General features: G+C 37.7%; 3 protein-coding genes across 3 annotated transcripts; all 3 read left to right on the plus strand.

Moving 5' to 3' along the window:
- The first annotated feature begins 654 nt into the window (after nt 1–654).
- Nucleotides 655–1,497, plus strand: LOC108041127. The gene is made up of 2 exons (XM_017118933.2): nt 655–742; nt 799–1,497. The coding sequence occupies exons 1-2, from the start codon at nt 680–682 to the stop codon at nt 1,372–1,374; spliced, it is 639 nt and encodes a 212-aa protein (XP_016974422.2). The 5' UTR covers nt 655–679; the 3' UTR covers nt 1,375–1,497.
- A 302-nt stretch (nt 1,498–1,799) lies between these two features.
- On the plus strand, nt 1,800–2,560 carry LOC108041125. The gene is made up of 2 exons (XM_017118931.2): nt 1,800–1,874; nt 1,988–2,560. Exons 1-2 carry the CDS (start codon nt 1,812–1,814, stop codon nt 2,558–2,560), a joined length of 636 nt encoding a protein of 211 aa, XP_016974420.2. The 5' UTR covers nt 1,800–1,811.
- Nucleotides 2,561–3,103: 543 nt separating this feature from the next.
- On the plus strand, nt 3,104–5,121 carry LOC108041126 (NEDD8 ultimate buster 1). Its single transcript, XM_017118932.2, has one exon. It carries the CDS (start codon nt 3,162–3,164, stop codon nt 5,007–5,009), a length of 1,848 nt encoding a protein of 615 aa, XP_016974421.1. The 5' UTR covers nt 3,104–3,161; the 3' UTR covers nt 5,010–5,121.
- Nucleotides 5,122–12,194: the final 7,073 nt, after the last annotated feature.

Genomic DNA, 12,194 nt, shown 5'->3' on the forward strand with positions numbered 1-12,194 from the left:
CCTTAGTGGGAGTTATTAACCCTTAACCACACGTTACCATTTATAACCCGGACAAAGTGAACCGAGCGCGTTAAGCTGACAATGGCAACCAATTTTTTCCTTTTGTCGTCTATTGTGTCCGGAATCTGTTGGTTGCCACCATTCGATTGTGGTTCTTTTCCTCTTTGTCTGTGGTTTACGGCTTTTAATTCGTCCTGAGCCTCGATTCTTAAGGGTGCCCAAGTGGATTTAACGCTGGAAATTTCCTGATATGGTGTGCTAATTGCAAGCGAAAATTCGACATATTTTGGGGGACAATTTCGTGTCGTTGGGGGAAAACTATAGATGGTGAAAAATTAAGTGGGGCTATAAAATGCTCTTGTTTTTGAACAGTCCACATATATAATATATAGTTGCTTAACTAGTTCTAGTTAATTATAAAGCTACCTCAATGCAAATTGATACCAAAACCATCCTTATCAAATTGATTTTGGAAAAGTTAAGATTTGCTTATCAGATAAAGTAAATTTGATTACAATTTTCAAGACTATAGTTAACAGAAATATCAGTTATAATAGACTAGGATAGATCAAGTGGACACTCTACGAAGTGATTAATTTGCGATAATGCGCAATGCACTGGCTGTATAAAAACTGATCATCGATTTCGCTCCACAAACATTCGTTAATTGGACAGTAAAATGAAAGCTATCACACTTTGTCTTTTGGTCCTGGTTTCGGCCACTTTCCTACTGACAACTCAGGTGTGTTTATGAGTAAAATTTAATCGGAATACCTTATTAAATATTTTTAATTTCAGGCCAATTCAAGTGAATTCCGAGAAGAAAACCTTGACTATGAATTTGACTTCGAATCGGAGCTGGAACAGCTGCTCGATGAATTGGATAATGACAATGACTATATGGATGTTGAAGAACAGGGCTTTATTCGTACCTGCAGAAAAATCCTTCGGAAGGCTTTGAAAACAGTTCGTGGCACCAACTGCATTATCAAGGAGGTGGTGAACATCCTGAGTTCCTGCACCAACTACGTGGATGCCATCGATGCCTGTGGCACTGCCATTCCCAAGGATGTGGCCAAGATTGTGGACTCTGTCAAGCAGATTATCAAAATCTGCAATGACATTCTTCACATTAAATCGAAACTTTGCGCTGCGAAAAAGTCCGTGGGCTCGGTCATCGAGAACTCATCCAAATGCTTTTGGAAATTGTTCAAGGCCTCCATGAAACTGACCAGGAAAATCAATAAGACCCTAAAGCTGATCGCCAAGTTGCCCACAGATACCAGCTCCTGCTTCGTGAATGCCACCAATAAGGTCACGGTCTCCTTCAACTCCTTCTTGCCCAACATCAATGTCTGCATTGAGTCTATGTAAATTCTTAATTTAAATGTTTTCAATTGTTTACCGATTTGTCTGTGCTAATTTCCAAAAGGTTTCTCTATTACTAAAAGAGTTAGATCTCAATAAACATTTTATAATATTTTATAAAAAACATTACATTTTTATATTTCTCTTGCTTACTTTTATAATGTTCCATTTAATATGTTTTATTAGAACTCCCCAATAATTCCCACAAATCACAATTTTGGGGCTGTGTAGATAATGATAGTAGTTGCGTACTTTTTGTGGTTCGATTAAATGTCCCCACGTGCGAAATTATCTATTATTTGAAATACTTATGTGTTCTAATAGGCATAGTTCGAGTGGACCCACGATCTGATTACTGTGTGTTATGAAAAGATAATCTAAGCATATATAAACGAAGCATAAAGTGAGGGCCTCAAACATTCGTTTCTCAACCGTCAAGAAAAATGAAGTCTATTACGCTTTTGTTTCTGGTTTTGGTTTCGGCCACTTGTGTGCTAACCACTCGGGTAAGTTTATGGATTTGAAGTCTGAAGAAGAGAATATATATTTTGTGAAACATATAATGATACTAATTAAAACGAATATGTTTATTGGAATAATATAACACCTATGATTTTAGGCCAACACCATTGGATCAGCCGAAGAGAGTTTGGATAATGACTTCGCCTATGAATTGGAACTGGATCAGTTGCTGGATGATTTGGATATGGACAATGACTATATGGATGTGGAGGATCTTGGCTTTATTCGTAGTTGCAGGCGAATCCTTTGGAGAGCTCTGAGAACTCTTCTTGGCACCAATTGTATCATTAAGGAGGTGGTCAATATCCTGAACTCCAGCAAAAACTACGTGAGTGCCATTAGGGCCTGCGGCACCGAAGTTCCCAAGGATGTGGCCAAAGTTGTTGAGTCCGTGAACAAGATTATCCAAATCTGCGATTCTATAATAAACCTGCGATCCAAGTTGTGTGCCAAGGAAAAGTCCATAGTCACCAAGGTCTATAACTCTTTCAAGTGCTTCTGGAAAGTATTCAGGGCCACATTACGGCTGGTCAGGCAGATTCCCAGAGCCTTGAGACTGATCGCCAAGTTGCCCGCCAATACCGGCTCCTGCCTTTTGAGGGCAACCAATGATGTAAAGGTCTCCTTCAACTCCTTTTTGCCCAACATTAATGTCTGCCTAAAGGTATAACAAAACATTTTAAAGTCAAATGTATATTACTATTAATAAATTTGCTACATTTGTGTTAATATACCTAGTTTAATAATGAAATGATTAAGATAGATAATGGAGTGTTTAGTAACATCTTAACTTTAGAAGGTTTTATCTACTTCCAAGTTATTGTGATCAAAATGAACTTATATTTTAATAAAATGAAATTTAAGTTCAAGAGTTAGATAAGATAACAACTTAAGCTAGTTGTTATCTTTCTGGTTTAGTAAGTGGTACTTAAATGGCAATTGAATTGATAGCATAGGAGAGGGTTGTTGAACCATTCTACTGATATACATTTGTATAAGATATTGTATATATAACCGTCAATATTTTATAGTGTTTTGCTACTTTTTGGGTAGATTTAAAAATGTTCACTAGTCGCTTTTGGTTGCCGATAAAAAAATTCTTTTTTCAAAGAATTTTAATAGACAAATTAATAAATAAAAAACATTTATAAGAGTTAAATGAAAAGTGGTTTAAGATATCAAAAAATTTTTAATTTAGGCCAAGCATAATACATCAAATTATCGATAATAAATTCAAAAATTATTCAGTTTGACACGGTTGCTGACGGATCATGTCTCAAATAGACAATACATTTATTAAACTGCGGGCTCGACTGCGGGATCGGGATATAAAGTTGTGGGAGGAGCCGTACTACTTCGATGGCGTGGGCAGTATTGAATCGGAGATGGATCGCTTGGCGAGGGATCTGAGTGGAGATCTGGACATTAGCATTTCCGATTGCAGGTGTGCGCTGGTCGAAATGCAGGATGGTGCTCTGAGGAAGCTGGCTGCTCGCAGGGAGTTCAATGACACGGGCTTGGCCACTTTCAATGTGCGATGTGTGGACAGCAAAGGGGGCACTTCACAAATGATGGAGATTAAGTGCTCTTTGGGAGTCTCAGGCGCTGATCTTCAAAAGGAGGTGGCTAAGAAACTGGATTTAGCAGATCCCAGTCATGTAAAGTGCATTTCCGGAGGTCGCATTATCAACGGTATGAGAACTTTGGCATCGCAGGGTCTAAAAACCAATCAGCAACTAATGGTGGTGGTTGGAGGAGGGAACCAGGGTCAGGAGTTGCATGAACGCATCCAAAGGATTCGAGCGGATGTGGAGATAGTTGCGGACGCCGATCATCGCTTTATGGAAATGGAGGATCAAGATGGACGCCCGATCTTCCTGCCTCCCGATGAAAATCGAACTTTGCTAATGGCCATGGGCATGTATGAAAAAGCCAGAGCTGCCATGCGAAAAGAAAACTTGGATGAGGCATTACTCTTGCTCCTTGAAACCGATGAACTCTTCTCGCGATGTAACTCCAAGTTCCTGGAAGCGGTAGACAACTATGCCCTCATAAATCTGGACATTGTGTGGTGTTATCTTTGCCTGAAGAATATCACCCAGTTACCTGATGCCCAGCGACGTTTGGATATTTGCGAAAGGAGTTTTCGCAAGAGCTACGGCGAACAGTTTGATCGATTGTATGCCATCAAGGGTACCAGTTGTCCTGAGAGAGCTTTGATTATGAGACTACACCTTCTGCAAGGTGTGCTCTACTTTCACCAAAATCGCAGAGATGAGTCATATGAAAGATTGGAGGAGGCGGCCAAAGCCTTGGATGAGTTAAAAGTCAACGATGATCAGCTTTTGACACTGGTGGAGATGGGTTATGGGGAATCGGACGCCAGATTGGCCCTAAGATCCTGTGCCGGTAATATTGACAGAGCTATACAATTTATCCAGGATCGCAGGGAGAAAGTCAGCGAAGAGCGCAGAAACTCGGCTCCCTTGAGGCAAGTAAACCAAGAGATGAGGGAGGCGAATTCAGGAGGGGATTGGGTAGATCCACGGAGTGTCTGCAGACTCATGGAGATGGGCTACGAAAGGCGTTTGGTGGTGGAAGCTCTGAAGAAAACCAAGAATAACCTGGATCGAAGTCTGGACCTCCTACAGCGCCATTCAGATGAACTTAGGGCCAATCTAACCGCAACACCTCCCGTCGACGAATCGTTACTTTCCACACTGCAGCAACTGGGCTTTCAGACTCAAACCGCTCGATCTGCTTTGGAAACTACCGAAAATGATTTCCGAAAATCCGTGGAATTCTTACTGAAAAGTTTCGTAAATGAAACGGAGTTAATGGCAGTTATTGGAGCCATGACAAAGTTACTGGAAGATCACGGTCCTTCGGGTTCAAATAGAACAACTAGCAATAGCTCTGCCCCTTTGTTAAACTTATCTAGCAGCAAGTTGGCCCTAATCCAATCGGTTCTTGGTCAGGCAAAATCGGAGATGGAATCGTACAATGCCTTCAAGAGATTCAATGAGGACCTCTCTGAAAATAGTTCCAACTATTTGGATCTGCCATTGGTGCAGGAAGAGCAAATCCTCAGCGAGTACCGGCGTCTGCTGGAGCGATAATCCTTTGAAGTGTTCAATTTATCATTTCCGTTTAACATTGTTATGTTTTAATGTGCGCCAATATTGTGTGGACAGTTATGTTATCTTAATAATTGATATATAAATGTCTTCATTTATGTTTTTTTTATTTGTGAAGTAACAAAATTACCGATTTGTAAATTTTCCAAAGATTTTTTAAACAGACTTCCATAAGATTGCTCTATCTTCTTCTTACCCCCATTACTCATAGTTTGTATATATTTTTCCCACTTAAGGCGCTCTCCCATTACAATTACTCATAATTTGTTGACTTTGCTGCCAACTCCCGACCCATTTAATTCCGTCCAATCGGTCCCCCCACAAAACTCAACCAAAGCCCGGCAAAGTATGCTATGCATTTTGGACACTGTTGTTGCTGCTGGGTTTTAATGTTGCTGCTCTGCTGTTGATGTTGCTGCTGTGTTGTTGATGTTGCTGCTGTTATTTGCTCACTCATGTGCATAACGTCACAGTTTTTCACAATTTTGGATGTATACTTTTTGCGTGTGGCTGACTTTGTGAAAATTAATAAGTTTTTAGCCCCTCGCCAATCTGCCAATGCCATGCGAAACTTCTGGAGATGATGGCCAAATAATTTGTCGTCCTGTTTTGTGGCGTTATTTCCAAATCGTTAAACCTAAAATTAACTTCTTGCTCTTTTCTTTATTTCATGTTTGTTCGGTTTAGGTAGATTTATTATGTATGCGGAATGGCGCACACATTTTGAGTGGCTGACATTTTCACTTGACTGAGAATTCTTTCGTTTTTCTTTGGCTAAATCGAGCATGCAGAAAAAAAACTGTCCATACTAAGAAACCAATCCGCAGATTGTTTTATATTTTAATATAAGGGGAAAGCTTTTTGGTTGCCTTCCTTAGGCAGCTGACAAATATTAATTTGCATTTGTATTTAAAGAAAACAAAAATTCGAGTTTTCAACTGTATATTCCGCAAAATATGAAATTAATGGTTGAAGATCTTATTATGTTCTAGAATTTACAATAAAGAAGACAATGAAAGTTAAATTGCTTTGCTCCATAAATTAAAAAAAATATAGTTCTTACTAAAGGATTGCTTCCAGTTCGGTTTATGCATTTCTCTTCCTTTTTTCCTGAGACCTCGCGTTATGGCACGAAAATGTAAAAATTTGTAAGGCAAATCACAAAAAAAAGAAGAAATGTCAAAATGTTGTTCGAGGACGCGGCGGCCTGTCTTATTTAGTAGCGAAAATGAGCAGCGGCAGGCATATCCTTTCTATGGAAAAAAGGCGGGGGAGTGGCAGGCACAGACAGCGTTTAGATTTCGTTTTTTGCCAAGGACTTAAAGGCGGGAGGGGGGTGTAGAAGCAAAAAAAGATGGAGGGAAAATGCTTCACTGGGGCGCGCATTCCTTAGCTGATTTCCGTTGGTTGTTTGGTTGTTAGTGGTGGTTGCACCTACACTGATAATTATACAGAAAAGTTTAACAAATAAATATGTAACTAACGATATCATTAAAAAATAAAACATAAAACAATAACAAACATGTCTGTTGAAACGGATTTCAGGGATTTTTTAAAGACATTTTCTCCTATAGTATATTATATTATATTATATTATATTTTCCTAATAAACACACCACTCTTTTTGTCAACAGTAATGTTAATTATTTATCTCCCAGTGTAGGTGATTTTAGTTGTTGCTGCTGTTGCTAGATGTTGTTGTCATCAACAGCCAGCAACATTATCATTGTAGCTGCAAGTGGCAGTTGTTGCTGCTTCTGCTGTTTGTCCTCATTATCGTTTGTCCCATGCTCTTCTCATGTCTTTTGGCATTTGCATTTGCATACCCCGTGCCTGGAAAAAATTATTTTTTTTTCATGTTCCCTGGGCAACTTTAATGTGTTTGTAATGTAAGTGAAGTGAACTCAAGTCTCCTGCTTCTTTTGTCAAATATATATGCCTTAGATTCGAATCTTGAAAGTCTTAAGAACTGCACTAAAATGTGAGCCAGTGCTTACATTTACATATCTATGGTTTCCCGGGGAAAAAAAAAACCATTCCGAATTGGTAAAAATGCAAATTGTTTAGTATTTTCCTTGAGTTAATTAAAAAAGATTTCCCATCAACTTTTTCCGCAACTTAGCCGCAAAAGTGTCGCATAAATTACAAATTAGTGAAATCAGCCTGTGACCAACCCCCGAACCCCATAACTTTCCCTGGGAACTTTGTAACCTTCTTCCACCAACGAGCTTCATCATCATCCTTATTGCCATCGTTATTAACTGTGCTTAGGAAAGTGAAAATAATGCAAATGATAAAATTATTTAATGATGCGGAAGTGCGTTGATAAGAAAACGACAAATAATCGCAGCCAAAAATACAAGCCTAATATTTTTTCGGGCTTCTTTCTTTTAATCCAGGATGTATAGTTGGGTTGAACAAAGTTCTGGCAATGATTTATAAAAAAGATTAATAATGCCATATAATAATATAAGATAACATCTACTTAAAGCTTACTAAACATTTGATAAATGTATGTGCGAATAATACATTAATTTGCATTCACCTAATGAATGAAAACCATCTAACATGTATGTACATCAGAATAGGAAGTTCAAACAAAGACAAAAAGTAAAAATTTAATTTAAAAATATTCTTATTTAAAGGTGGGTTTCTTATTCTAATCTGAGCTAAGGTATTTTATAGCCAAGGCCATTGAACAAATCCTGTTTTGTATTTTTTAAGTCGTACCATTCCACAAAGCTCAGCTGTACTTAGGCCCAAGCAATTTGAGTTGAAATCTATTTACGTTTCGCTGGATGCCGGCAAAAAGTTGCTCTAATGAGATGAGACCCAAGTCTCATGTGGCAACAGGCGAAGTTTATGTGCTCATAAAGTCAAGTTCCATCTCCATTCGTGTCCCGTATTGGAGTTTCGAAATGAGTCCATAACTTTTGTGTAATTTACATTTTCATTATGTCAACCGTTTAGCACGGAGCAGAGAGTAAAAAAATGCACAAATTAAACGAGTGCCGCACATTATAGACAGTCCCTTTGGCTAGATGGATTGAAAACCATCTACCTTTTATTTTGTCGCCTCTGGTGCATTAAGTATTTATCCCTCAGACTGCTAAAATTAATTTGGCGCCGACAGGCGAAAAAAGGAATACAGTTTGTTGGCTATGCTCATTAAAAGAGTTCGTTATTTTGTCAAATAAAAAGCTGCATATGTCAAGGGGTTGTTAAAGGGTTTGGGGGTTGGGTTTTATTTCGAAAACTGCTGATGAAATTTGATGTGAGTTCGCAAATTTTTTAAAGTGAAAAGTCAAACATACTTTTAATGAAATTTCATCAAGCGCAATCCAGAACAGTTAGCTAAAGTTATTTTTTCAATGGGGAATTTTTTGGCAAATGTTTGTTTCTACATAAAACTATTGTCATAAAAGTAATCAATTTTGTATTGTATTAAATATTGATTATAAGTTAAATACATTTAAATTTTCACCGTTTTGCATATTTAAAAACAAAATTATTTTAAATCTATTTAGATAAACATGTTAAAAGATATGTAGTATAAAGTTTTCTTAAATTTATTATTTGTAGTGTGATCTCTTTTTCAAATATTTCATGTTTTGGAAAGGCTCTGAATATTTACTTCTCGCTGCAATAAATAATAGTTTTCAGTTCAGTCTATAATCTCAAACTGCCATTGATTTAAAGGGATTATGCTGAGTATTTCGGTATTTTGCGGTCATGTTCGTTTGAATCCCCAATTGTTCGTGCAACAGCCTGAGGTTATGTTTAGTCGTGTTTTGTGCTGCAATGTTGCACCTACATAAAATGGTCAAATGGTGCGTTAAAAATGAGAGGAGTCCTTCGCTTCGGAGGTGGTGCATTTCGATGGGTTGGTGTAAAGGACGACCAGACAAACTGTCGCAGTCACAAATTTTGTCTGCTATAGTACAAGGCCTACAAAAGCATTTTGGGTGTGGGGATGTACTCGTAAAGTTCCCAAAAGGGCAACATTTGCTAATGACAAACAATTGCAGCCGTTTACCACGATGGTGGGGTGCAAGCCCATGGCATTCAAGTGCCACTCCCACAACTTCCACTCCCCTCCAACTTTTATTATTATGCAACGTGCGTTTCACACCGCAAAAATTCGCAAAAAAAATCAAGCAGAATTTAAGGGAAACCCTTTAGTTTCAGGCGTGCCATGTGCTGCACATAAATTTTCTTGGTATTTTTTATGGGCTAGGTATATGTATATATTTAAAGCGAATCGTTTTTTGTATCCTTTTTGGTATTTTAATTGCAATGGAAGTGTAGTTTGAAAAAATGAACTTATGAGCACTTTTTATGCATTCATAATAACCAGAGACACTGTCACATGGACCGCAAGTTGCAGGGGCAGCGGCGAGCTCTATGATTTGTGGCATATTTATGTAAATTTGTGGTTTTTTCCCCTCGTCGGTGGAACATCGCTCCACTTCCTGGACAAAATGCCACCTTAAAAACAGCCGGCAGCAGGTGTTGTGGCCGAGCAATTAGTGAATGCTCAAAGCGGGGAACAGAATCACTTCCATTATGGCCACCTCAAGAATTGGGGAACCGGAAGCTTAGGGCTTTTTAGGTGTTTTCATTAATTTAAAATATGTTGATCTCCCCTGAAAAGTTGTTATAATAAATATTTATCTGTTTTAAAATATAGGAAATTTAAAATGTAATTTAAGCTATGGCTTGGCTTTTTACAAAAATGTTTAGATTTAATTTAGACTATAAACATTAGTACACAATTTATTTTACCATATTTAAATTCTAATAAAATAGAGCAACAAATTAGCTTATGTATATTTTAATAAACAGAAAAGTTAGACATGGAAATTTTTCTGAAATACTTGCATACAACTATTCTACTATTGATTTAGTTTTTCACAACCCAAAAAACTAATCGAAAATTATTTAAATAAATAATTTCCACTTCTAAGCCTTGGAAAAAATAAAGAAAACACCCAAGCTAAATTTCCATCAGATTCGATTTGAAGCATTTGCCATTCAGCAAGCCACAACTCTTGACTTGGTCAAAAGGATAAGGAATATGGCTGCACGTGGCTAATCAAGTTGCAGGATATACCCCCAAGGCAACGACAAGGGATGTGCCACGTTCTCTTCTCCTTCCTAGTATTTAGTTATATTCAAGACTTATACGCAGTGGCAAATCTTTCTTAATTTGAAAAAATGATATTACTAATATAAATAATTAGTTCATACACAAGATTTACTTAGGAAAATTAAAAATAGTTTGACAAAATGTAAAAAAATGTTTTCCAAATTAAATTATTGGTTTTCTGGACTCTTAAATTTTAAGTAAAAATAACACTCTCAAAGCTAAAATACAATATAAAATAATAAATAAAAATGCTCCCCTTATTAAAAGTACAAGCTGCTTATGAGCCTGAAAAGCGAAGAAATCGAGGAACCCTTTCGAAAGGCTTGACCACCACAAAATCTGGACATACACGGGGACAACCACCCACACCCACCCACACCCACCCCCTGTCGGTCTGCTGACAATGTCCTTGTCGTCCTGACTGACCTGAGCAAAACCGAGCTGAACTGTCGCTGCCATCGACGACAGGTGTGCATGATTTATGAGATTTACATATCAGTCCGCGCTGATGAAGCGCGTTGATGCGCCGACAACGGCGACAAGATATAGACGATATATGTAGATAATGTCGGGACAGGGGGCAGCATGTTACCGGGCAGAAATAGGCTAAAATAAAATGCAAATTTGTGCACTGATTGATGATATTACGCTTGTTAAGGTCAACCGCCCACACTTTGCCAAAGTCCCCCAACTACTTTTCCACTTCTATTTTCATGGCTTCCTCACATGGCAAATGAATTTCAAAGAGGTAGGGAAAAACACGAGGAAAGTGTAGCATACTTCGGGGCTGCCAGGAAAAGATACTTTTGTTTCGCTTTGTTTCGGTCTAAAGTTTTAATTTTATTTTATAGCATTTGGTAATCTTGGGAGGTGCTTTTAAACGTAGCAATATATATTTTTGTTTTTTACAAAGAAGTTTATTAAAATTTTTGTTCTTCTTGAATAAAAATATTATGTGATTTATTTTATATACAAAATCTAACTTATTTTCGTAGAAACTTGAAACTTTCTGTTAGGGGTCAAATAACAAAATTTTAATTTTGGACTAATAAAATCTAATTCTGTTTTTCTATGTGTGTTTTTAAACATATTTCATTTAATCACCTCTGATAAGCTTTGTTTAATTCCGCGTAAGGAAAAAATTCAAATGTAATCAGATTATTAAGAAAAGTTTTTGGGGAACATACAAGTAGCCTCTAACGAACAATCAGTTGGCGTAACAAAACTCCTTTGTAGGGGGTATATATCCCCTTATTACGCCTCTTTCCCACGGATGCAAACGTGCTCATTAACCAGACGTGGCAGGCCTGGCAGACGACAGAATATCGCCTCCCTCTCCCCGAATAATACCATCCGACCCCATATCACCCACCGTCCCCCTAAATCTGCAGAAAATCAGCGGCAGGCAACATGTGTTCCTGATATTTTTATGGCATTGGATAAATGCAGTCTGGGTCTCAGTTTCTCGGTGGCAAAAGCAGCCTAAGCTGCCTCTGCCTAATTGTTATGCGCACAATTCGCAAGCACTGAACATCAACAGCACTGTGATTTGCAGACCTACATACTCATGCACGAACATATAGCAAAATATAGCACCAAAGACCATGTCAGAGTCATAAAATTTTCATCCAAGAGTAGTTTTACGACGCAAATTGGACTTAAGGGCTTGCCAAGGACATTAATCTCTGTAAGGAATAAAGAAAGTGTCCCTACTAAAATTTGCTTACGTAATCATTAATGAAATTGTACGAATCCTTGTATGACTAAGCACTAAAATGAAGAGAAAAAGTGTCGTTTTATATAGACAATTCAAGGACATGTTATGATTAATGGCAAATTGTATTTTGTAATTTTGATAATGGAAGCTCTGAATTGAAAAGGGGTTGATCAAGAATATATACTTTATAGGGTCGGAAATGTGCCCTTCACTGCGTTTCAACCTTTTGACCGAAATAAATACCCCCGCAATGTTATAAAAATCGGAACAAAGTTGCATATATTTCTTGTATATTACCTTT

The sequence above is a fragment of the Drosophila rhopaloa genome, unplaced genomic scaffold, assembly GCF_018152115.1.
Source record: "Drosophila rhopaloa isolate 14029-0021.01 unplaced genomic scaffold, ASM1815211v1 contig_167, whole genome shotgun sequence".
Lineage (NCBI taxonomy): Eukaryota > Metazoa > Arthropoda > Insecta > Diptera > Drosophilidae > Drosophila > Drosophila rhopaloa.

What these genes read in the sequence shown, in the direction of transcription:
- LOC108041127 (XM_017118933.2), top strand. Translation starts at nt 680, where the DNA reads ATGAAAGCTATCACACTTTGTCTTTTGGTCCTGGTTTCGGCCACTTTC. An exon ending in CTTTCCTACTGACAACTCAG is followed by an intron (nt 743 to 798) that starts GTGTGTTTATGA and finishes TTTTAATTTCAG; the next exon opens with GCCAATTCAAGTGAATTCCG.
- LOC108041125 (XM_017118931.2), top strand. Translation starts at nt 1,812, where the DNA reads ATGAAGTCTATTACGCTTTTGTTTCTGGTTTTGGTTTCGGCCACTTGT. An exon ending in CTTGTGTGCTAACCACTCGG is followed by an intron (nt 1,875 to 1,987) that starts GTAAGTTTATGG and finishes CTATGATTTTAG; the next exon opens with GCCAACACCATTGGATCAGC.
- LOC108041126 (XM_017118932.2), top strand. Translation starts at nt 3,162, where the DNA reads ATGTCTCAAATAGACAATACATTTATTAAACTGCGGGCTCGACTGCGG.